Source organism: Carettochelys insculpta, chromosome 15 (assembly GCF_033958435.1).
Source record: "Carettochelys insculpta isolate YL-2023 chromosome 15, ASM3395843v1, whole genome shotgun sequence".
NCBI lineage: Eukaryota > Metazoa > Chordata > Testudines > Carettochelyidae > Carettochelys > Carettochelys insculpta.
Genome location: NC_134151.1, coordinates 34,709,432 through 34,735,463, shown reverse-complemented (window position 1 = coordinate 34,735,463; position 26,032 = coordinate 34,709,432). Strand labels below are relative to the sequence as shown.

Here is a 26,032-nt window from a genome sequence, read left to right as displayed (position 1 = left end):
CACTGTATCCAATTACAAAGAAGAAAGAACCACTAGAAAGGCATTTGAAATGTTGATATGTGTCAGAGCAGGGCAAATACAGCAAATACACTTCATAACAATCTCCCTGACCTAAATGTGTCAGCTGGGCCTATGCCTGTAGCCGTGCTGTGTTCACTTTCCAGGAACTCTCAGGAGGTCACATTTTTATTCACATGAATACCCACATTCAGCGTGCACTAAGCTTGCAAGCTGGAATGTTCCCACCCAGGGAGGTATGTTTAATAATACCTGGGAAGCTGCTTCAAAGAGCAGGGGAGAAAGAATTCATTCCAGCCCCTCAGCAGAGGCAGCTAAAGGAGTCGATCTGACAGGTGTGTCTTGTAGCCAGGACCTTGGACAAATGCACAGTTCCTCTGTGTGGCTTGGAGGAGGTGAAATTTAATTTAAACTCAGGCTGGCAACCAATAAATGGGATGGTTTTTCTAGGAAAGATGTCACTTCAGGCAAAGTCCATAGAATTTAGCAAGGAAAAGGTAACATTTTTTTCAATTCCCTAATCCTTTGTATGCACTCCCTCTGTCAGCCAATGGAATGGCTAATCAGGATAGTGCTTAGTGCCAGAAGGAGTCCCTTTTACATCTGAGTTTTTAACTGCTAGGACAGACTGTCCCTTCGCAACGGGCAGCCAGGATGGCTGTTGGATACCCCAGGAGTTTGCCCCTTTGGCAGGCAGCCAAACTCAACCCCCAGTTTCCAGCACACTAGCACCACCCGACCCTAAGGGGTAAATTAGCTGAAAGCTGGCTAGGGTTCTTTGGTTGTGTATGGCTCGATGCAATTACTGGAGGAGTCAGGCTTAGTGTAGTGGTTACTCTGATTTATTACAGTGAAAAGTTTAGCATGTAAGGGATGTGAACTTGCAGGTAATTTAGATTATTAAACTTAACTTTAGTTACAACAACAACAACATTTAACCTATTAAATGAGCGCAAAAGAATACATAGCTGGTATAATTCTCACCCCTGCATCTTCCCACTCCGGTGCTGCCAGCGTCCGTCACTCAATCCCTTGGGAAGAAGAATGCAAGAAGGGCACCCCCTTACCTTGGGAGGCAAAGGCCCATCCTGACCAGCAGGTTAGGCAATTGCAGCTCAGCTTATGTCTGCTGCCAGGCCCTACTTTATACCCCACTGGTTATGTACACTCTTCCTTATCTAAAGATGCCGTTTGTACTGGTTCGCCTTTGTGATGCCAGTTCTTACAAGGGAGTTGCAAACGTAATTTACACTTGTAAGACAGAGATAACTAAATCATTAAGACAGGACATTCTTTTAGTATGGGTGCAAGATTCCTCTCCTGGGATGATATGTAGGCATATCAATTATTAGTACCAGCCAAGGACAGCCTAAGACCCTAGTTACCAGCTGGCCTGCTTGCCCTCGTTATTTTGCTTCTTCCGTTGTCCAGGGTCGGGATGAGGTAGCACATTTGTGCTCTGAGGCATCAAAGACTGTGCTCCAAGGTATCCACGGTGGAAGGGGGGGCGGTTTGTCTGGCTACACCCTCTCTCTGAGAAGATCAGAGCTGCAGGTGGTTCTGCTCTCAGTGATAAAACCTTCAGGGATTTGAAACAATGCCACTGAATATATAGGGCCAGAGGGCACAAACCTTTTACATCGGGCCCCACTTTTCATCCCTGTGATTAGCTGGCCCCCCCTTCCCCCACCTGTTTAATATAATCCAAATCGACCAAAATTTCGGTTATGGTCATATGAAAAAAAGAAAAAAAAACCCTTTTGGCACATGTAAGAAAATAAGTCTGCAGAATGTAAAGACTTTATTAACAGTCCCACACTTTGTGCACCCTGTGCAGGGCCAATCACAGCTAATCAACAGCTCTAATGTGGAATACCAAACACCTGCAGCAAACTGCCTGCAACCAGCCCAAGAGAGAACAACAGTCACATAAAAATTCAAGTGCTTTCCAATTGTTATGATACATGGACTGCCAGCCCTTTACAAAGAGGAGGTATTTTTTTTAAAGAAAACTACTGCAATTAAAGACACAAGCAAACAGGCTTCCACATGCTTGATTGCCGTAGTCGTCTCCTTTATTTACCTGGGCTTGTCTCAGTCTCAGAGAATTCTAGTGGTTGAATTGTGCACTGCAAGTGAAAAGAATGAATAAATTCCAAGGAAGTACCAACCACCTACAGAGACACTGGTAGTGGTGACAAGAGCCAAATGAATCATGGACATTATTTACTGCCAATTATTTACATGTATGGGGATTAAAATAACTGGTTCAGCCAATTGTTAAATTAGCCCTTAAAAACCAATGGTTACAGAAACAGAAGTTCTCTGATTTTCAGTGCCTTCAGCAGGGGGAAAGACAGCTCTTTCATTGCTGTGCCATATCTTCAATACAGCCTACTGCCAGAAAATGTAATAGACTGTTTAGATACCATGAGATACTCAGATATGAGGGTGATGAGGGTGGTCACACAAAAAGATAGATAGACGAGTTGAGCGGGGATAGATATTTAAGTGGCTAGATAGACTGTTGTGTGTCTATAGATAGATCCTATAATTTATTTGCTGAATAGAGATACTGAAGTAGGGATTTGCTGTCCTAAAAAGTGACTGACTCTTTTTTTTCCTATCGTATATATTTCAGCTTGGTAAATACCTATTTAGCACTCCAACATGCTCTAATCACTGAAGATGTGCTATGATATTTACCTTTATAGGCAGTGCCTTTGGCTTTTTGCTGTTAAATTTCACCTCTGCCCTCTTTCCTCTTAATTACAAGCTTGTTAAATATCTCCAGCAAGTTGTGATATAAGATTTCACATACACGCACACAGTTGGCTGTATTCATTCCTGGTGTTAGTCTGCTGATTCCAATGCTGCTCCAGTGAACAATCTGAACCATGTTATCCAGGCTGATGGCATGCGTGCTCACTGGTTGTGTAGAGAACATCTGGAGAGAAAGAACTATTAGGAGTTGTCTGACATCTTAGAGATTAACAGAATTATTAGGGCATAAGCTTTCCTGGGTAAAACCCACTTCATCAGATGAGTTGGAGTGGACATTTCAGAGCAGGGGTATATATAAGAACAACAAAAAAAGTACTTGTGAAGTGTAGGACCAATGCTAATGAGTTTAATCAAGTAAGCATGGATGTATCTTGTTTGCATCATTTGTTGTGGGGTTGTGAATAATGTGTTAAGAGAGGGAAAAATGCCTTTGTACAAATTAAACCTCTCTAGTTTGGCACTCTTTGGTCCAGCAACATCCATGGTCTGGCATGATTTTAGTTAGCTGGATGTCCATTTATCATGAGTGTGGCCAAGTTTCCCACAGTCCCATAAAGTTTGTTTCCAGCCACCAGTCCTGGCTGTCAGTGTTTTGTGCTCTTACTTAGCTCTAATTTACCCTAAATGTCTTCCAAAAGCCCAGGAAGCCGTGAAAGTGTTGGTAATGCTGCTAGATGACACTGACCTCCTGTGGATTGTCACATACTAGCTGTGTCTACACGTGCACGCTACTTCAAAGAAGCGGCACTAACTTCGAAATAGCGCCCGTCACGGCTACACATATCGAGCGCTATTTCGAAGTTAACTTCGACGTTAGGCAGCGAGACGTCGAAGTCGCTAACCCCATGAGGGGATAGGAATAGCGCCCTACTTCGACGTTCAACGTCGAAGTAGGGACTGTGTAGTCATTGCGCGTCCCGCAACTTCGAAATAGCGGGGTCCGCCATGGCGGCCATCAGCTGAGGGGTTGAGAGACGCTCTCTCTCGAGCCCCTGTGGGGCTCTATGGTCACCGTGGGCAGCAGCCCTTAGCCCAGGGCTTCTGGCTGCTGCTGCGGCAGCTGGGGATCCATGCTGCAGGCACAGGGTCTGCAACCAGTTGTCGGCTCTGTGGATCTTGTGTTGTTTAGTGCAACTGTGTCTGGGAGGGGCCCTTTAAGGGAGTGGCTTGCTGTTGAGTCCGCCCTGTGACCCTGTCTGCAGCTGTTCCTGGCACCCTTATTTCGATGTGTGCGACTTTGGCGTGTAGACGTTCCCTCGCAGCGCCTATTTCGATGTGGTGCCGCGCAACGTCGAAGTTGAACATCGACGTTGCCAGCCTTGGAGGACATGTAGACGTTACTCATTGAAATAGCCTATTTCGATGTAGGCTTCACGTGTAGACGTAGCCACTCTGGTTAAGCCATGGTCAGGTCCTGCGGGTACTGGACTAGAGAGGCTAAATGTGTATTGTGATAACCAGTTAAGATTCTTATTCAGACCTAAGCTAATTGTATTAAACTTGAAAATGAACTGTCATTCAGCTCTCTCCCTTTGTAATCAGGTTCTAAAGTTCTGTTGTAGAAGGATGACTACTTTTAAATCCTTTATTGACTCTCCAGAGAGGTAAAAGGGAGAAAGAAGTCAGGTAACATGGCAATGATTATGCAGGGTTCTCTTCTCCAGATTGACTCTGTATTGTGCCCCATATGAAAATGTTCTACAGTATCACTCAGTAAATGGGTGTAATTTGTATTGGGTAACCCACTGTGCAAAGCAGGAAGTCCTCACTTGGTTAATGACAGCATCGCCCCTGCTGGGTATTTAAAGTGGTTTTTAAACTTTCACTGAGTCGTGCCAGAAAAGTCAGTGAAAGGAACAAGGATTTGAAGAGGCTGCATTTGGCATTCTGCAGCACAGAATAAAAATCATCCAATGTGTGATGAGGGGAGACAGAAACAAAACTTCTCACAGCAGTGAATGATCTCAGTTCTTGCTGATGGACAATCGACGAGTGACTAGCAGGAAGAAATCAGCTATGAAGAGGACTGGGCCAAAGACACAACAATTTTTGAAGGGAAATATGGAGATGGCCTCCCTGAGAGCGGCTTTACCACTGACTGCACAGTGTGCAAGATAATCTAATCTGTGTTTTTGGTCACTTTTAGGCATATGATCCTATTTATTAGGTTGTAACCAACAGCAAAAATTAGCCCAAGCCAACCTGCAGGCCTGCTTCAAAGTCATGACTAGGCCCACACCTGTGGCTGAGCTCAGAGCTGAATGACAAACAAAGAAACAAAGAAACTCCTCCTTTTGCTTTCTCTAGTCCATCACTAATTATTTCAGTACTGGGCACAGTATTCCCAGACCCCATTGACCCTTCTCAATTCAACTCGAACTGGTAGTACGCATTGCGAACTGAAACACAGCGACTCTTACTAAATGAAGCAACAAGAAGAAGAGCAGGTTCTTTAGATACAGATCCGTCATTCAAGCCCTGGGCAGAGCCTTAGGTTTAGGGCTATTGAAGACAACCCCCAGCAACAGCAGTATCATGAGACGAGGGGCCATGCAGCCCTAGAGCTACAGAACAGGTGCTCAGGAGTGTATTTCCATATGCATTGAAAGGTGTGGATTGTTGACAGGGGCAAGCCAACATTAGAGAAGCCAGTTCCTTTACTCTGCATGAATGTCCCACTTGACATGTGGTTCCCAAATATGCCTAATGGGAGAAACAAATGCAGCTGAGAAAACGTCTTGGATTTAAGCTGAGTAGTGAGCCCTGCTAGTAGAGCTAGCTGATAAAAGGACCAGTACGAGTAGTAGAGACAGAATCATAGGTCTGGAAGGGACCTCAGGAGGTCATTTAGTCCAGCCCCCTGCTTCAAGCAGGATCAACCCCTACTAAGTCATCCCAGCCAGGAGCTTGTCTTGAAAGCCGGGACTTGAAAACCTCAAAGGATGGAGAATCCACCACCTCTCTAGGCAACGCATTCCAATGCTTGACTACCCGCCTCGTGAAGAAGTTTTTCCTAATATCTAACCTACACCTTTCCCTGTTCAACTTCTGACCATTACTCCTTGTTCTGCCATCTGACACCACTGAGAACAGTTTCTCACCCTCCTTTTTAGAGCTCCCCTTCAGGAAGTTGAAGGCTACTATTAAATCACCTCTAAGTCTTCTCTTCTGTAAACTAAACAAGCCCAAATCCCTCAGCCTATCCTCATAGGTCTTGTGCTCCAGACCCTTAATCATTTTTGTTGCCCTTCGCTGAACCTGCTCCAGCAAAGCCACATCCTTTTTATACTGGGGGGCCCAAAACTGGACACAATATTCCAGATGTGGCCTCACCAGTGCCAAACAAAGAGGAATAGCTACTTCTCTAGATCTGCTCAAAATGCTCCTCCTAATGCACCCCAGTATGCTGTTAGCTTTCTTGGCTACAAGGGCACACTGTTTACTCATATCTAGCCTTTCATCCACCATAACCCCTAGGTCCCTTTCCATTGTACTGCTGCTGAGCCAGTCGGTCCCCAGCCCGTAAGTATGTTTGGGATTCTTCCGCCCCAGTTGCAGGACTCTACACTTCTCCTTATTGAACCGCATCAGTTTTCTTTTGGCCCAGTCCTCCAATTTATTCAGGTCCCTCTGGATTCTCTCTCTACCCTCCAACGAATCTACCTCTCCCCCTAGATTTGTGTCATCTGCAAACTTGCTGAGGCTGCAGCCCAGTCCCTCATCCAGGTCATTAATAAAGATGTTGAATAACACCGGCCCCAGAACCGAGCCTTGTGGCACTCTGCTTGAAACAGACCGCCATCCAGATATTGAGCCATTGACCACTACCCATTGGGCCCGACCATCAAGCCAGCTTTCTATCCATCTTATAGTCCGAGGATCCAATCCATATTTCCTTAACTTATGGACAAGAATGTTGTGGGAGACCGTATCAAAAGCCTTGCTGAAGTAAAGGTATAGCACATCCACTGACTTCCTCATGTCCACAGAGCTTGTTACCTCTTCATAGAAGCTAATCAGATTGGTCAGGCAGGACTTGCCCCTGGTGAATCCATGTTGGCTACTTTTGATCACTTTCCCCTCTTCCAAGTGCTTCAAAATGGATTCCTTGAGGCTTCCCTCCATTATTTTCCCAGGGATTGAGGTAAGGCTGACGGGTCTATAGTTCGCTGGATTGTCCTTCTTTCCTTTTTTAAAGATGGGCACTACGTTTGCCTTCTTCCAATCATCCAGTATCTCCCCCTATCTCCAAGAGTCTTCAAGGATAATGGCCAAAGGTTCAGCAATGACCTCTGCCAATTCCCTCAGTACCCTGGGGTGCATTAAATCCAGACCCATGGACTTGTGCACATCTAGTTTTCCTAGATAGCTCAGAACTTGTTCCTTCTCCAGAGATGGCTGCCCTCCACCTTCCCATGCTGCATCATCTAGGACCATCATTGGGAAGTTGAGTGTGTCTGTGAAGACCGAGGCAAAAAAAGCATTGAGTACTTCAGCTTTTCCTGCATCATCTGTCACTAGGTTACCTCCAGTAATGGCCCCACACCTTTTCTGATAACCTGTTTATTGTTCACATGCCTGTAGAAACCCTTCTTGTTACTCATCACATCCCTTGCCAGCTGCAGTTCCAATTGTGCTTTCACTTTCCTGATTACTGCCTGGCATTCTCCAGCTGTATGTTTATACTCCTCCTTAGTCAACTTTCCACGTTTCCATTTCTTGTATGCATCCTTTTTGAATTTAAGCTGACTAAGGATTTCCCTGTTAAACCAAGCTGCTTGCCTACCATGTTTGCATTTCTTACTATGCAGCGGGATTGTTTGTTCCTGTGCTTTCAGTAAGACTTCTTTAAAATACTTCCAGTTCTCTTCAACTCTTTCCCCCTTCATCTTCATTTCCCAAGGGATCCTGCTCATCTGGTCTCTTAGGGAGTCAAAGTCTGCTCTCCTGAAATCAAGGGTCTGTATGTTACTGCTCACCTTTCTTACTTTCGTCCAGATCCTGAAATCTAAGATCTCATGGTCCCTGCAGCCCAGGTTCCCTCCCACTTCTATTTCTTCTACTAGTTCTTCCCTGTTTGTGCATGGCCCCTGGTCGGTTCCTTCAGCACTTGTACCAAGAAGTTATCCCCCATAGTCTCCAAACTTCCTGGACTGTTTGTGTGCTGATGTATTGGTCTCCCAACACATGTCTGGATGGTGAAAGTCTCCCATGAGAACCAGGGCCTGTGATTTGGAAGCTTCACTAAGCTGCCTGAAGAAAGCCTCATCTATCTCCTCTCCCTGATCTGGCGGCCTATAGCAGACACCAACTACAACATCACCTCTGTTACTTCCACCTCTAAGCTTAACCCAAAGACACTCAACTGGATTTTCTCCTTCCTTATACTGGAGCTCTGAGCAATCATACTGCTTCCTCACATAGAGTGCAACTCCTCCTCCTTTTCTCCCGTCTGTCCTTCCTAAACAGTTTATAACCTTCCATGACTCTACTCCAGTTATGCGAATCATCCCACCCAGTCTCCATTATTCCAACCACCTCATACTTGTGTGACTGTGCCAGGGCCTCTAATTCTTCCTGTTTGTTCCCCAGGCTTCTGGCATTAGTGTACAAGCATCTTAGAGGAGGGGCCCACTTTCTCCTCTTCACCCAGGAAACCCCCTGATTGTTCCCTCGTCCTTCCCCACTTACCTCCAGGCTTGTGTCACCTTCTCCCGACAAACCTAGTTTAAAGCCCTCCTCACTAGGTTTTGAACCTGGCCACAAAGATGCTTTCCTCTTTTAGTGAGGTGGATCCCGTCTCTTCCCAGGAATCCCTGTTCATGAAACAGAATCCCATGGTCAAAGAAACCAAATCCTTCCCTGCTACACCACCTACGCAACCACGCATTTACCTCTGACCTGTCTGAGAGACCTATCTAACTTTTGCACAAAAGGGTGTGATTTTTCTAGTGCCACTTGCTGTGTCACATTTAAAAGTTTCTGGCCCCATGTTTGTGTAAAGAACCAGTGTGTTGGTGTCTGTTGCTGTGGTGACTGAACAACATGCCCATTCTCCTGTTTGGGATTATAATCACATCTCATACCTCTTTTGTACTCTGCAGCTAAGTGTTACTTTTACTTTAAATGCCAAAGGGGAAACCTACGTAGTTATAAAACACTTGCATTACATACACCCAGAGATGAGATCTGGTGAGCAAATTCCACGCACTCACAATCTGTTGCACAGTAGCTGTGCTATCTCTGTAAAGTCGGTCTGACCTGCTAATTCATTCAATATACCCCTCCCCCCCCCGTGTTTGGAATACCTGGGAACAGGAAGTTTCTGCACAGGGGGTAGTTATTTCTATTTATTTGATGAGTCTCTTTTTGAATGTTTTATTCAGGGAGCCCACAATGAACAGGCAAACCTCTTCCTCCAAGCAGGCTGAATATGCAAAAATGCTTTACATAACGTACATTTTGCTCAGCTGCAGGGAATACAAGCAAGTTAATATGGTTCCCTCAGGAATCTATTATATAAAACTGCCTTTTCCACAAAATTATATTGTAGACTGAGAGGAGACGAGATTAATAGTTCTCTCGGCTTGGCAGAATACCATTGCACCGTCCTGCCCAACACAGAGGCGCACAAATACATATGAAAAACATGCAATTTGCTTCCTGTCTGTATTTCCAATTCTATTCCAGTGGAGAGGGGGAAGATCATTTTATGCCTAACGCACAGGACTGGTGTGGTCGGGATTCATTTCCCAGCTGCCATTTAGACACCTGTGGCCTTGGGGAAATCTCTTAAATCTGCCTGGGTGTCCTCTTCTCAGCTGGATAACAGAGATAATAATTCTCTTCCTCCTCTGCCTTGTCCCGTTAAACTGCGAGCTGTGGAAGGGGAAGGGTCTCGCCTATGTTAACAACTCCTCAGGAGAGCTCGCGTAATGGGACCAAGCTGACAGCCAGGGGTCTCCCAGCCCCGCTGCTGGGCAAACCAGGGCCCAGTACGCGGGCAAGGTGACCCATAAACGCGCAGGGGGCCTTCCGGAAGCGAACGCTCCGTTTACACGCGATCCTGGGGGCACTGCCCTGCCACAGCGGGGCGACCCGGGCACAGACACCGGCGCTGCACAGCGAAGCACTTGCATAAGCAGCCAGGCCCTCCCCCGGGGTAGGCGCCAGCCTGCCCCCGCGGGATGCGGCGGACAGGCGGGAGAAGAGGAACGCAGCGTCTCTCCCAAGCACGGCGGTTACGAAACAGAGCCTGCACCGTCTGTTTCACAACAGGGGCGGGGCGGATCCGGCCGCCAATGGGCGGGCGCCGGAGCCGCATCACATGGGGGCTGCTCTAGATTTTACATAAGGCCGCGTGGGGCAGGAAACAAAGGGGGTTGCCAGGCCGGGGGATGGGCAGCGGCCCGCCCCCCACGGGTCGTCCCTTGGACATACGGCTGAGCCGCTCCACCCGCGAAGGGGAGGGCGGTGGAAGGGATGCGAAAGGGGAGCCGCGCCGCGGTGCCACTCCCCCGGCGGCCGGGGCACGAACGGGGCCGGCTCGGCTCGGCTCGGCTCGTCGCCGGGGGTGCACGGCAGGCGCGGCGGGCGAGCATGGGGTGAAGCGCCACGGGGTGCTCGGCGCTGCTGCGTCCGCGTGGGTGCAGCCAGCTGCTGCCCGGCGCGGCTCTGAGCCCCAGCACGGGCTGGGGAGCCGGGGGAGGAGACGCCAGCGCCCGAGGGGCAGGACGGAGGCGGGCGCCTGCGACTGATACGCAGCCCCTTGTCCCGGGGCGGCCCCGGCCGGGATCGCGGGGCAGGGAGGACATCCAGCCGGTCCCCACCGCTGGGCCCGAGCCATGGAGGTTTTCCTCTGCCCCGCGTGCGGCTTGGCGCTATGGGAGCCGGTGACCGTGTCCTGCGGCCATTCCTTCTGCAAAAGGTGCCTGGGGGAAGTGCTGCCGGCGCGCTGCCCCGTGTGCCGCGGGAAGCTGCGGCTGCCGGGCTCCGGAGCCGCCAGTTGCAACGTCCTGCTCTGCAGCCTGCTGGAGAAGTGCTTGGACCGCGGGACGCAGCTGGCCCGGCTGCGCGGCCAGGCGCGGGAGCTGCTGCGGGGCAGAGACTACCGGGCCGCGCTGAAGAGCGCCCAGCGGGGGCTGGAGCTGGGTAAGCGCGTGGGGGGTGGGGCTCCTCGCTCTCTCCAGCCGGGCCCAGCAGAGCAAAGCAAAGGTCCTGCTTATGTAACTGCCGGTCATATAAGGCCCCGGGCTCGAGCGCCGCGTTACTGTGCTGCTCGGCGAGAGCCGCTTCCTTAGCTGAGCCGGAGAGCGCCCCATTTCCCCACCCCCCCGCTTTGTGAATGAAGCTGTGACTTCCCCTGGTGCCACTCAGCTGATGAAAGCAGGTGCAGGCACACCAGGCGTGAACAAAGTTTTACACCCCCCTCCCGTAAAGGAGCACTTTTATTCTACCCCGAACCAGTGATTCCTGACCTTTTCACCCCAGTGTGGCCCCCCCATTACCCCCTCAACCATTCGCTAACTTAATTAACCAAAAAAAGAGCAATTTAATAATATTATTGGAAGATACTTAATTTAAAAATAATACCTGATTGTAACTTTGCAATTTATTTAAAACTTATTCTCTGTGATCATTTTTATTTATTTTTTGCCCATGGACCCCTGCTGTTGCTGCTATTTTCTTTTGTCAGCCTCGCACCCGGGTCGCCTGCACATAAATTACTTCCCTGCATGCACATGAGGTGTCATTGCTTTTCCTTTTATGACTAGTTTCTTTTGGACAGGCTAGCAGGTTGAGTTTAAGTCACTGGGGCCAGTTCTGCTGGCAGCCACTGAGCCAAAGGGTTTATGTAAGCGCCAGCAAAATGAGAGGGGAGAGGCTGGGGGGGGGGGCAGAGGGGTCAGTTTGACAGGGTGGGAAGGGAATAAATAGCTGTTTTAGAAGTTGGAAATTAAGTAGCTTGGAGTTCCCACATCCAGTGATGCTTTGGTCCCAGAGAAAATTCTTTGCCTAGCTTTTCTGGACACTTGGGTGGTGCTATTCTTGTTGGATTGAAGTAGAAAAGGGCTATAGGCTGGAAAATGATCTGCTGAGTAACACGTTAGACCATCACAGTGTATCCATCCCACTGTTTGTGGATAAGGGATTTTCTTGGGTGACTGTAGCCCTGGCAAAGACTCTTAGCCAGGGTGTGTCTAATTTTCTTTTTTCCAAGACCCAGAGCTGGATCCTGCCGTCTTTTTGCAGGATTGATTTCCCCAGGAAATTTGCCTGCAGGATCAGGCCCTGGATTTCCTAAGCTTGAGAGAATGTGGATTGTTCCTAGGACAGCAACAATACTGAGCACCGCTTAATGCTTACCTTGAGCTTTGCATTCCCAGTGCTTGGCACAAACATTAATTAATTAATCACCATAGTACCAGAGCCTGGGAATGGAATGTATCTATGTGACTGATTGCTGATGATTAGTAAAACCCCATTGTGTAATGAATAGATTCTTTTATCCAACGTCCAGGATGTGCATCATTTTCCAACATGATGATTGCTTGATCAGCAGTCTTGAAGCAAATGGACACGTGTGTTTATTATAATTTTCATGACTGCTTTATTTTACACCATGTTAACGGGGAATCTTTGTGAACCACTGAAAAAAGCGTGCAAAGTTCCAAATCTTTTTTACACTCTGTGTATGCTCCACGGGTCCTTTTTTCTGTGCTCGCCATCTCCACAACTTGTCTGTGTTCTAATTATGATTTGTATTGCAGTCATGACTGTAGCAGATATTCATTTTCAAGGCAACACAGAAGCGCTTTGCAGTTTACCCAAGGCAGCGTTTTATCAATCCATCGGGTGTCTTATGGCAGTTTTGTCACTGAACTAGTGTATCAGTGATAACTCTAGGACCTACCCTGAACTGACAGGGGTAGTCAAGGTAAAGAAATATGCTTAGGCAACAACCAGAGACTTGAAAGGAAATGCAGAGCTGTATGAAAGAGAACATCCAACCAGATCTGGAACTTCAGGTGTTATAGTTGACTTTTCATCACAGTTCACCGGCAATGACTTGTGTGTCACTGTACAGCTGGCAAATAAACGTGCTCTGTAGGCATCATTAAACCTGTGAATGCTAATGGATGTGGCTGTCTGCCTTTACGCACACATTGGGGATGGGCGAAACAGTGCAATGTTGTTACACCCTATTTATTTCCCTCTGGCTGCTCTGCTCCTGACTCTGTCCCCACGTGAAAAATGGGCTGTGATTTCACCCTGGTTTCCATTTGTCCTCTTAGCAAAACTCACTGCACAGCTCAGTTTGGTTGGCCAACCTGGCTCAAGGATTAGCACTGGGAGAAGGGACTGCTGCTATTTTATGTATATTGTTATAGCACCTGAGAGACCCAGTCAGAGATCAGAGCCTCTTCATACTAGGTACTGGGCAGAGAAATAAAGACAGCAGCTGCTCCAGGGAGCTCATTCTCTGGAGTTCTGACAAGCCATAACAGGTGGATAAAGAGACATGGGAAGGTGGATAAGGTTACACTAACAGGTACAGTGGGGTGACTAAATAATCTCCTTGGCCATCAGAGTTACAGCTATCAGCCTGGACTGCAGCTCACTGGCAGAACTGCCTAGGTCTGGAGGATTCAGGGTCACTGGCAGTGTTGTGTGCATGGGAAACTTACATAGCAAAGGAAGCCCAAATCTGCTGCATGCCCTGAATGCCCTCAGGCTTACACAGAGCAGCAAACGAGAGCATATGTTTAGTGCACTTACAATGGTTTTTGGGAGAAGCGAGCGCTAATGGTTCAGCTGCCTGCCTTTTTCAGAGCCGCTTGGCTAGAGTCCCTTCTCTGTAATTAAATATATTTAAGTACTTGGAAGGCATTTCTCCTTTGTTGCTCATTGTAGTCTAGGTCCTCTTTTCCCTTTGGCTACAACGCAGTCCTTGTCTGAGTTTTGTAGATCCGTGTAGGTGTTTAACACGCCATTCAAGCTGCAGATTCCATTCTCTCTCTTCTCCCCGTTCCCCTGGCATAAAATCACAGAAGCCTTGAAATGTAGGACTGGAAGGGACCTCCAGATGTCATCAAGTCCAGCAGCCCCTTCTGCTAAGGCAGGACCAAATAAACCCAGACCATCCTGCTTCGGATGGTTGTTGTGATGGGGTTCGGCACCCTTCGTGGATGCCTGTTTCAGAGCTTAACTACCTCTATTGTTAGAAAATTTTCCTGATACCTCACCGGAATATGCAGGTTAACATTACTTCTTATCCTGCCTTCAGTGGACTTGGGGAAGAGGGTTGATCAACATTTTTATTGAAACAGCCTTTAACGTGTTTCCAGACTGGTTTCAGTATCTTCCTTTGCAAATGAATTTCCAGAGGTGGATGCCTGCCTTCTGGGTTTACATCCATTCAGAAGGATTGTGTTGCACTTGCTTCTGCTATAGCTTGGGTCTGGGTTGCGACCGTGAGTCACTTCCATCACTGCAGCCTAGTAAACCCCCTCTTGCAGGGAGATGGCTTCCCCAGCCCAGACACAGAGGTGAGGTTTGTTGTTTTAGCCATCCTCTGTTCCAGCGTTTGAATCTGGAGTTGCCAGGGAGATGAGCCTGGCTGGGAGTCCAGGAAAGTTGGCAGTATAATTAGTGCAGGAGTATTTTTTTTTCTCCCTAACCTGCTGCGTGTCATCAGCTGTGGATTGCAGAGATGGGCCAAAGGGTTCACAGCCAGGCTTTCTCCTCAATTAAGTTTCTCCTGGAACGTTCTCAGGAGAAGTGACTGAAAGAGGGACAATATTCATAGACATGCTGTCTTGGCCAGGAATTTTGTCAGCCTATTGGGCATAGGTGACTTCCTCAGCAAATTAATACAGGGGGGCTTTTTAGCAGAAGCAGATTAGGGGATTGTAGGTCCCTGGGCTGGAGCAAGTGGGGACCCTTCCACAGCCCATCTACCTGCAGTCCCTCTTGTCCCTCCCCCCGCAGGAATTGAGGTTGAGAGGGGGGCTTCCCACTCAGGGCTTCTGCCAGGGTGTAGGAATGGGGTTGAGGCATGGGGGCTTCCCCCGCTTCCCAGCAAGTGAGATGGGTGGGTGGAGTAGGACAAACCCCCGTGCCCTGACCTCGCATGCCCTCAAGAGAGCTGGATGGAGTGGGTCAGGGAAAAGGAGGATCTATTTTTCCAGGGCCCCCCACTTGACTGGGGCCCCAGCATAGGGCTCCTGTTGGCCCAGAAGCTCATCTGCCATTACCTTTAACAGCACCTCCTTGTGCTTGTTCAGCAACCTATATGATGTTAGAGCAAGGGCTGTTAGTAAGCAAATAGCCATAGGACCTCAGCACCCATGATGGCTGAGCTGGAGCAACGGCAAACTTTAGAAGCAATCCCACACAGTCAGTGGATGGGGTCAATGTAAGGGAACGCTCTGCAGGGCTGCCTCTGTCCAGGAGCTGGCAGAAGTCCATTGAACTGGCAGTATGGTCCCTTTCCTTGGTACTAACGCAGGGAACATCAGAGGTGCCCACCTGCTATTGAAATGTCTCTTAGAATTGACCCCCTAACTCCTGTAGGCAGCTTTGGGGAATCTGTCTCAATTTATACTTGAAAGCACAGAGCCACATCCTCAGCGGGTGGAAATTGGGGTAAATGCCTTGGAACTATGCTGATTTACACCAGCTGAGAAGCTGGCCGGTAAGGGACACGCATTCCCTTTCATTGTCCCACATTCCTCCTCCTTGACTCAGGTTGAGAACGCTTGGCCAGACAGTCTGAGTGGCTGTGTAGCACCACTGCAGCCGATGGGTCCTCAGCCTGAATGTTGTTTGATAATGTCTTACAGCAGTACCACTTGGTGACTCACCGCAGACGCCCCTGGGCCTCCTATGGCAACAGCACACCAGGGGGACTATTTTTATTCTTTCTCAAGCCACAGAAGCAGCATTGCAGAAGGCTGTGCTTCTGGATTGTCTGGAGAACAAACCTTCAGCCATCAAACCCATATGTCCTGTCCTTGGAAGGCTGACCTCAGAGTCCACTCAGCTGAGGTCTTGCATAAGAGGTTCAATTGATATCAGGGTGACTTGTAACAAAGGGAAAATTAAGGCTGGATATTTGGGGGAAAGGAGAAAGCAGGGAATCCCTAGGTTTTTCTGAGGTGTTTGAGCTGGCTGTTAGGAATTGGCTGTGATTCAGGCCTTATTACACCAAGCACCTGAGGTTAAAAAGTAAGGGGCAGTTCAGTTTTAGCAACGAAAATGACTGGATGAAATGGCTGCTCCAATTCCCTGTCACTAACCAGCCTGATTTGTAATTGATTGCTCTACTTGTTATTCTGTCTCTTTCCCATAGTTTGTGTCTGTCGCATGTATTTAGAATCCATGGTGTCCAACCAGTTCTGAAGCAGTCACCGTTATAACGGCTACTGGTAACAGCTACGTCTACACTACAGAGATCTTTCCAAAGAAGCTCTTTTGGAAGATCTGTTCCGAAAGAGCTTCTTTCAAAAGAGTGCGTCCACATACAAAAAAGCAGATCAAAAGAGAGCGTCCACACAGCCCCCGCGTTTTCAAAAGAACAGGACAGGGCTGGAATATGAAGACTGTTCTTTCGAAAGAAGGGCCCTGCAGAGTGTCTACGCACGTTTAGAAGCTTTCAAAAGGCAGCGCTCTTCCTGAAATGGGAAAGGAAGAGTGAGTTTGAAAGGAGCATCACATTCTTTCGATTTACTTTCGAAAGAACATTTCACGCGTGTAGGCACTCTGTGGGCTTTTTTGAAAGAGCTCCCTTCTTTTGAAAAATCTTTCAAAAGAACTTGCTAGTGTAGATGCAGCCATAGTGAACTAGCCACATTATTATGAAAATACATTTGTTGTTCAAGCCAAATTGCCACACTCAACTCTCCAGGTAGCCACATGTGGCTAGTGGCTAGTATGTTTGACACAGTGTATTTTGAGAGGATAGCTATTTTCAGGACAGAGACTGTCTCTTATTCTGTGTTTGCAAGAGGGACCTCAGGGAGGTAGACATCAAGCCGGACAGCTGGGAGGAGCTGGCAGATGATCACAGCAGATGGAGGCAGGAACTACACAAGGGCCTTCAGAAGGGTGAGATGAGGATCAGACAGCTAGCAGAGGAGAAGTGAACCCACAGTAAAGACCTGCCAGACACCCATTGCACATGCAACAGATGCAGCAAGGACTGTCACTCTCATGTGGGCCTTCACAGTCACAGTCGACGCTGCAAATGATGATCTCAAATGGAACTACGAAGGGCGCGATCCATAGTCCACATAGACTGAAGGATGCTTCTACTAAGACAGCACTGAGCACGAGACCCCAATTTTCGTTGGTCCTTGGGCACTACTGTAATAATATGATTCATTGTCATAAGGGTTAGCAGTTCACCTGAGATACCTCTTGCACCTGACTTCAAGTAGAAGTTGTCAAAGCTTTTCTCTTGAAAAAAGATTTTCTTCAGGTTTTGTGTACCAGTTTTGTTTTTCAATTATCTGTATACAGATTTTCTTTCTGTTTGTGTTGATGATTTTATGAGTTTGGATTGGATTAATTCATGTGCCAGGCTTTTATAAAATATCTGCAATACCCCAGATTTGGATCTGTTTGAAAAAAAGCATCTATTTCAAAGCTAGAAAAACAGACCCTTTTTTGAAGTATTCCAAAATGTTTTGTTAATACAGATTGAACTTCTCTTGTCTAGCACCCTGGGGACCTGACCAGTGCTGGATGAGTGAATTTATGAGACCATGGGAGGTCTGTGTTATCTAACACTTTCACTGCTTACTGGACTCTTAGGCTACAGATGCACAGCCAAGTTATTTTGTGATAACAGCTGTTGTTTTGAAATAACTTTGTTGTTGTAAACATTATGAACATGCTATTTAAAAATAAATTCAAAATAGTGGGTGCATTATTTTGAGATGGGTAAACTTCATTTTTAGGAGTAATAATGCCTATTTCAAAATAACTGGTTCAGAACAGGTGCAGTTAAGATGTGGTATAGCACTTACTTGAAATAACTTTTTGGAATAAGTGCTATTCCCTGTCTTATTTTGAAATAAGCACTGTGTGTGCAGACTATGTATTTCGAAATAGCCGAGTGCTATTTCAAAATACATTTTTGTGTGTAGCAGCCCTATTTCAAAATAGTTATTTCAGAATAGCTATTCTGGAATATTTTAGTTTGAAATAGGGTTGCTATGTCAATGTAGCCTTATAAAACATTGTGGAGTAAATTACAGCTAAATAACAGCAAGGAACAATGAAAGCCAGAATTGGTGGCTGCAAACAAACTTCGCGGGACCATGGGAAGCTTGGCCCCACTTATGTTAAGTGTCTGTCCAGCTAACTAAAATCATGCCGGGTTATGGATGTTGCCAGATGAGAGAATTCCAGATTAGAGAGGTTCAGCCTCTACAGTAATGGAGACAAAAGAATTCTTTGACATTTCTGGGGGTCAGAAATGAAAATGTAAACCAGGCACATTTTGAAAGCCAGCAGAATGAACTCATCCGTGCAAATTCCAGCCTTTTCATGAGTTTAGTTCTGAAATTAGAGAGCTGTTAATTTTATTGGGCAGTTCTAGTTTAGGCCTAGCCTGCTTCTGCATTACCAGTTCCTGTTGTAAAATATTGACCTCTGTGATGAATATGAGATTGCATCATGTAGCAGGCTGGGTGTATCTTAGTTGTGTGTCTGATGTGGCTCTTCCCCTGTGAATGTGCTAAGCTGCATGTTCATTTCCTTATGCACCCTTCTGTATCCTATCCTGAAATTAAATCATTAACAAAGAATAATTAGTACCAATATGTGAATGTAGCCATGACAAAATCATGCTGTAACTTGATCAAAATGCCAGTGTGAGTCTGTGTGAGAAAATGGCTCACTGATGTGGCCAGCAATGAGTGTGCAAAAGAATTGTCATAACTCTGTTTTATCCTATTCAGCTGGCTTTCTTTCCCCCACCTCTCCTCCGCACTCTTTATGCACGAGCAATGCTCGTTTTGCCTTGTCCGTCCGATGCCCGGTCAGTGCCAGTTATGTTATTTTGCCCCAACAACTGGTGTTTGATGTATTACTCGCACCCCAGCTGAGTGTGTCCAGGAGATTTCCATAAGACTTGTACCTGTTGATGCTAGGTTGCAATGTCATTTGATGCACAAAAAAGATATTGAGTGTAGATCTTGTATTAATGGCCCGGAGGGCTTCTGCTTGCAGCGCCAGACGATGTTTCGCTGAGGCTGTGCCGGTCGGAGGTGTATGTGGCCCTGCAGCAGTATCCAGAAGCACTGAAGGATTTGGAGGTGGTGTGCAAGAGTGAGCCGGAAGAGTGTGAGGTGAGTCAGTGCATGGCTGGTGGGTTTGATATGGTGCAGGAAGGTGGATGGGGCACCTGCTGTAGGCTGCAAGGGCTCCTTGAAGTGAAATGTGCTGCGAAATGTTGAGTGTGAGCTGTGAGTCTGCAGCCGTCTGCTCATAGGGATGGGGGATTTCACTCCTGGGGTCATTAGAGTTCTCACTGGGGGGTTACAAATGCGGTTGGGCTCTCCATGCCCACTTCTCCCAGAGGGCTTCATTTGGCTCTGGGATTCTCCCGCCCCTTGTTTTGCTACACTTCTATCCGTCCCCGTCTGCCCGCCGGAAAGAGAGAGAGCTGCCCAAAGGAGTTGGGTCTAGTGTGTCCCCACCAATATGTAAGAACAAACTTTGACTGTGTTTGCAAACCTAAAACATTCCCAGAGTGAACAGGATCCACCTAACAGCTCATCTGCTGGTGCAGGAGGTTGGGCTGTGGGACTCAGAACCACTCAGATTTCAGCAGTGACAGCTTTAGAGGAGCTTCTCCAGTAAGCCCCTTCTCTCCTCCAGCTTCAGGGGGCTTTGTCTTTGGGCTTGTCTACACTGTTTTATTGCCCTTTTTTTCCATAGCCAAGGAGGATAATTCAAGGTAGGAGGTCTTATCCCTGGAAATAGTTACTCCATTTCTGCCAACTACTTTTGCTGAACCTCCCCTCCCTTCAGGGTGGAAAAGGAATGCGTGTGAGCAAAGCACAGTTATTACCAGCTCATCTGAAGGCTCTTTTTGCAGTGCTGTGGCTGTGAACTGTGTCTGTAAATGAGAAGTGTCAGGGGTAGCTGTTAGTCTGTACTGTATCTGCAAAACAACAAGAAGTCCTGTGGCACCTTATGGACTAACAGCTATTTTGGAGCATAAGCTTTTCGTGGGCAAAGACCTGCTTCTTTGAAAGTGGATCTTTTCCCCACCAAAGTTTATGCTCCAAAATAGCCGTTAGTCTATAAGGTGCCACAGGACTTCTTGTAAGTGAGAACGCTCCCTTTTGCAATGCTGTAGCTTTGTGAATGCGATTCTCTGACATGACTTATTTAGACATTAGAACGTCAAAATAATGAATGTTGAAAAAAACCTGCAGTGTAGACGTAGCCTTTTTACCATTCTTCCAGAAATTTGGAGGCAGGTCAGTGTCCCATGAGTCTTAGGATCTGATCTGTAGGTAATGTCGTGTCTGACGATGATGTCTTGAGCTTGCACAGGCTCATCGGTTGTGGACTCGCATGTGGCTGAGGAGTCCAAGCTGTGAACGGCATGGGCGTTCACAGTGGGGGCAAGGGAATTGTCCTGGCTCTGTTGGTGTGGTTGCTGCTGTTGCTTTCTTCCTCTCACGAGCATCAATGAGGCATACATGTTGCTGCTCTTCAAAGTTGTCATACGTATGTTGTACAAGAGCACACCAGCCTGTTCAGCTTTTGCATGCTGCTCTAGCTGATCTGGTTTTAAACCAGCATGAGCAGTGTTGGCGTTCACGCAGTTTTTATACCTCTTGCGAGGCCTGCCTTGATCCCTTTTGCCCTGGGAGAGTTCACCATAAAGGAGTTGCTCAGGGATTCTTGACTCCTCCGTTCATATGACGTGCCCTGTCCAGCGAAGCTGGGCTTTCAGAATAATGGTTTCAGTGCTCATGGTTCCTGCTCTGTCCAGGACTTCCAGGTTCGTAACTCTGTCCTGCCATCGAATGTGCAGTATTGACCTCCAGCTGCGTGTGTGGAAGTGCTCCAGCAGTTTTATATGTTTTCTGTACAAGGTCCAGGTTTCACAGCCATACAGGAGACTGGTCAGGACTACAGCCCTGTACACTTTCAGTTTAGTGGACTGTCAGATATTGTGCTGATTCAACACTCGCGCTCTCAGACATCCTAGTGCCTGGCTGGCCTGCCAGATTCTGGCACTGATTTCTTTGTCAAGGGAGCCATCATTGGCTATCACACTGCCAAGGTACTTGAACTCCTCTACTGTTTTTAACTCTGTTCCTTCAATAAAGCGGGGAGAGCAGCAGATCCTGAATCAGCTTGAAACAGCACCTCGGCTTTCCGTAGGCTGATGGTCAAACCAAAGAGGCGAGCGGCATCAGCAAACTTGTTGACGATGAGCTGGAGATCAGATTCCTTGTGTGCCATAAGTGCACAGTCGTCAGCAAAAAGGGCTTCAAGGATGAGCCTCTCAAGCGTCTTGGTTTTAGCATTCATGCGATGAAGGTCGAAAAGTGACCCATCAAGTCTGTATCTTATGTAGACTCCCTGGTCTGGGTCCCTAACTGCGTGGCAGAGGATGCATGTGAAAAAGAGGTTGAATAAAACTGGGGCCAGCACACACCCTTGCTTCACACCAGTGGATATCTCAATCAGTCTGATCTAATGACCATTAAAATAACTGAGAACCTTCCCATTGACTCTAATGGGCTTTGGAGTAGGGTTTAACTTTCTAGACCAGCTCAACACTGGCGGAGGTGAGCTCGTTTCTCTTTGGACCTTGCTCAGCGTCTCTGAGCAAGGGCGTAGCACTGCAGTTTGCATAAGCTGACAATGACAAATGTTCATGCTGTTTGATCTTTTCTTTCTCAGCTGCTCACTTGCCCAGCTTTGGAGAGCTCTGGTTTCTCGGTGTGTGTCTGCACCTTGTGGGCTCAGCTCTCTGAGGCGTGGGGGCCCTTTTATGCTTCACCAACTACACAAAGGGGCTGTACAGCAGCTAGATCTCCCCATGATGGAGAACATCCAGTGTAACTGGGAAGGGTGGGTCAGGTGGATTGATTTAAATCAAAGCAATTTAAAAAAATTGATTTGAATCAACTTATCAAAGCCGCTACAACTGACTGTCAGAGTGCGCTTAATTTTGGAATAAGCCCCGTTGAACTCACTGCTATAGAAAGGGCTTCCCTCGGAGAAGCTGATCAGGACAGAAAACGTGAAGGTGGTAATTTGAACACATCACAAGGGGGCAACGGAGGCTGTCATCAGGGACTGACTGGAGGTGGGAGCTGACATTTCAATACTGAGCGAGAGATAAGGGGTAGGGTGGGGCTGGACCTTGAAAGAGAAGCAAAGCAGCTTATGTTGGGGCAACAGAGGAAGGGGCTCAGAAAAGAGGGTGGGACAGTCATTGGAGCAGGCAAGAATGATGCTCTTTGCAGCAACATTCAGGCTAGATCTGAGTGGGGCAGGTGGCATCTGTAAGGGGCAGGGCAAAGGACTGAGGTGCAAGAGGGGCAGAGCCTGCATGATCGTGTCAGCCTGTGGATGGACAGCAGAGGCTGGGTCTTAGAAATATGGCAGAGCAACCTGTGGCTTAGCAGAAGGAATGGGAAATTAGGAAGACTTACGCGGCTTTGTCAGGGACTTCTCAGTTTCTCAGCAAACAATTTATCTAGATTTGCTTTAACTGTGTTGCATTTTGGAATGAAAGGCCCTTCTGTGTCGAAAGCTGGAGGGAGCAAACTTTTTACATTGGACCCAAATTTTGTCCCTGCAATTAGCACAGGAAGATTAAGTGTGGGGAGCAGGTTGAACAGATGGAGATGCGGAAGCCCTCTTGGGTGATGAGAAAAACTGACTGAAAATCAGACTCATAGAAGACTAGAACTGGAAGGAACCTTGAGAGGTCATCAAGTCAGGGCAGGCTTGCAAACCTAGTGAGGAGAGCTTTAAACTAGGTTTTTCAGGGGAAGGTGACACAAGCCCGGAGGTAAGTGGGGAACAATCAAGGAGGGAACAATCAAGCGGGTTTCCTGGGTGAAGAGGAGAAAGTGGGGCAATTGTCCCCTTCTCTAAGATGCTTGTACACTAATTCCAGAAGCCTGGGAAACAAACAGGAAGAATTAGAGGCCCTGACACAGTCACACAAGTATGAGGTGGTTGGAATAATGGAGACTGGGTGGGACGATTCGCACAACTGGAGCACGGTCATGGAAGGTTATAAATTGTTTAGGAAGGACAGACGGGAGAAGAGGAGGAGTTGCGCTCTATGTGAGGGAGCAGTGTGATTGCTCAGAGCTCCAGAAAGAGGAAGGAGAAAATCCAGTTGAGTGTCTCTGGGTTAAGCTTAGAGGTGGAAGTAACAGAGGTGATGTTGTAGTTGGTGTCTGTTATAGGCCGCCAGATCAGGGAGAGGAGATAGATGAAGCTTTCTTCAGGCAGCTTAGTGAAGCTTCCAAATCACAGGCCCTGGTTCTCATGGGAGACTTTAATCATCTGGACATTTGTTGGAAGACCAATACATCAGCACACAGACAATCCAGGAAGCTTTTGGAGAATGTTGGGGATAACTTCTTGGTACAAGTGCTGAAGGAACTGACCAGGGGCCGTGCGCAACTTGACCTGCTGCTCACAAACAGGGAAGAACTAGTAGAAGAAATAGAAGTGGGAGGGAACCTGGGCTGCAGGGACCATGAGATCGTAGATTTCATGATGCGGAGGAGAGTAAGAAAGGTGAGCAGTAACATAAAGACCCTTGATTTCAGAAGAGCAGACTTTGACTCCCTGAGAGAACGGATGAGCAGGATCCCTTGGGAAACGAAGATGAAGGGGAAAAGAGTTGAAGAGAACTGGCGGTATTTTAGAGAAGTTTTACTGAAGGCAGAGGAACAAACAATCCCGCTGCATAGTAAGAAATGCAAACATGGTAGGCAAGCAGCTTGGCTTAACAGGGAAATCCTTAGTCAGCTTAAATTCAAAAAGGATGCATACAAGAAATGGAAACGTGGAAAGTTGACTAAGGAGGAGTATAAACATACAGCTGGAGAATGCCAGGCAGTAATCAGGAAAGTGAAAGCACAGTTGGAACTGCAGCTGGATGTGAAAAGTAACAAGAAGGGTTTCTACAGGCATGTGAACAATAAACAGGTTATCAGAGAAGGTTATTACTGGATGAGGGAGGTAACCTAGTGACAGATGATGCAGGAAAAGCTGAAGTACTCAATGCTTTTTTTGTCGCAGTCTTTACGGACAAAGTCAACTTCCACATGAGGGTCCTAGACAGTGCAGTATGGGAAGGTGGAGGGCAGCCATCTGTGGGGAAGGAACAAGTTATGAGCTATCTAGAAAAGCTAGATGTGCACAAGTCCATGGGTCTAGATTTAATGCACCCCAGGGTACTGAGGGATTTGGCAGAGGTCATTGCTGAACCTTTGGCCATTATCCTTGAAGACTCTTGGAAATCAGGGGAGATACCAGATGACTGGAAGAAGGCAAATGTAGTGCCCATCTTTAAAAAAGGAAAGAAGGACAATCCAGCGAACTATAGACCCGTCAGCCTTACCTCAGTCCCTGGGAAAATAGTGGAGGGAATCCTCAATGAATACGTTTTGGAACACTTGGAAGAAGGGAAAGTGATCAAAAGTAGCCAACATGGATTCACCAGGGGCAAGTCCTGCCTGACCAATCTGATTAGCTTCTATGATGAGGTAACAAGCTCTGTGGACATGGGGAAGTCAGTGGATGTAATATACCTTGACTTCAGCAAGGCTTTTGAAACGGTCTCCCACAACATTCTTGTCCATAAGTTAAGGAAATATGGATTGGATCCTCGGACTATAAGATGGATAGAAAGCTGGCTTGATGGTCAGGCCCAATGGGTAGTGGTCAATGGCTCAATATCTGGATGGCGGTCTGTTTCAAGCAGAGTGCCACAAGGCTCAGTTCTGGGGCCGGTGTTATTCAACATTTTTATTAATGCCCTGGATGAAGGACTGGATTGCACCCTCAGCAAGTTTGCAGATGACACAAAACTAGGGGGAGAGGTAGATTCGTTGGACGGTTGAAAGAGAGTCCAGAGGGACCTGGATAAACTGGAGGACTGGGCCAAAAGAAATCTGATGAGGTTCAGTAAGGAGACGTGTAGAGTCCTGCACCTGGGGCGGAAGAATCCCAAACATAGTTACAGGCTGGGGACCGACTGGCTCAGCAGCAGTACAATGGAAAGGGACCTAGGGGTTATGGTGGATGAAAGGCTGGATATGAGTAAACAGTGTGCCCTTGCAGCCAAGAAGGCTAATGGCATACTAGGGTGCATTAGGAGGAGCATTTCAAGCAGATCTGGAGAAGTAATTATTCCTCTTTATTCGGCACTGGTGAGGCCACATCTGGAATATTGTGTCCAGTTTTGGGCCCCCCCCCCAGTATAAAAAGGGTGTGGATTTGCTGGAGCAGGTTCAGCGAAGGGCAACAAAAATGATTAAGGGTCTGGAGCACAAGACCTATGAGGATAGGCTGAGGGATTTGGGCTTGTTTAGTTTACAGAAGAGAAGACTTAGAGGTGATTTAATAGCAGCCTTCAACTTCCTGAAGGGGAGCTCTAAAAAGGAGGGTGAGAAACTGTTCTCAGTGGTGTCAGATGGCAGAACAAGGAGTAATGGTCAGAAGTTGAACAGGGAAAGGTGTAGGTTAGATGTTAGGAAAAACTACTTCACCAGGAGGGTGGTGAAGCACTGAAGTGCGTTGCCTGGAGAGGTGGTGGATTCTCCATCCCTTGAGGTTTTTAAGTCCCAGCTGGACAAGGTCCTGGCTGGGATGACTTAGGAGGGGTTGATCCTGCTTGAAGCAGGGGGCTGGACTAAATGACCTCCTGAGGTCCCTTCCAGCCCTGTGATTCTGTGAGTCCAGTCCCCTGCCCTCACAGCAAGACGAAGCACCTTTTAGATCCTCCCTGATAGGTGTCTGTCTAACCTGCTCTTAAATATCTCCAGTGATGGGCTACGTCTACACGTGAAGCCTACATCGAAGTAGACTATTTCGATGAGTAACGTCTACACGTCCTCCAGGGCTGGCAACGTCGATGTTCAACATCAACGTTGCACAGCACCACATTGAAATAGGCGCTGCGAGGGAACGTCTACACGCCAAAGTAGCACACATCGAA

The 26,032-nt window shown here is 47.4% G+C and overlaps 1 protein-coding gene and 1 long non-coding RNA gene across 5 annotated transcripts in view; one reads left to right on the top strand and one right to left on the bottom strand.

Annotated features, from left to right (window-relative positions):
• Nucleotides 1–2,730: 2,730 nt before the first annotated feature.
• Nucleotides 2,731–10,035, bottom strand: LOC142021413 (uncharacterized). Its single transcript, XR_012647681.1, has 3 exons — nucleotides 9,940–10,035; nucleotides 8,494–8,618; nucleotides 2,731–2,965 (listed from the first exon to the last, which is right to left on the bottom strand). It is a non-coding gene; the product is annotated as an uncharacterized LOC142021413 (long non-coding RNA).
• A 162-nt stretch (nucleotides 10,036–10,197) lies between these two features.
• LOC142021107 (LON peptidase N-terminal domain and RING finger protein 1-like) overlaps nucleotides 10,198–26,032 on the top strand; it is a 52,931-nt gene continuing 37,096 nt past the window's right edge. For all 4 annotated transcript variants that reach the window (XR_012647596.1, XM_075009570.1, XM_075009571.1 and 1 more), the window contains exons 1-2: nucleotides 10,198–10,953; nucleotides 19,042–19,160. Coding sequence is in view for 3 of the 4 variants with exons in the window: in XM_075009570.1 (XP_074865671.1) it covers nucleotides 10,647–10,953; nucleotides 19,042–19,160 (426 nt within the window). In the remaining variant the exon portion in view is untranslated. The remainder of the gene's footprint in view (nucleotides 10,954–19,041; nucleotides 19,161–26,032) is intronic.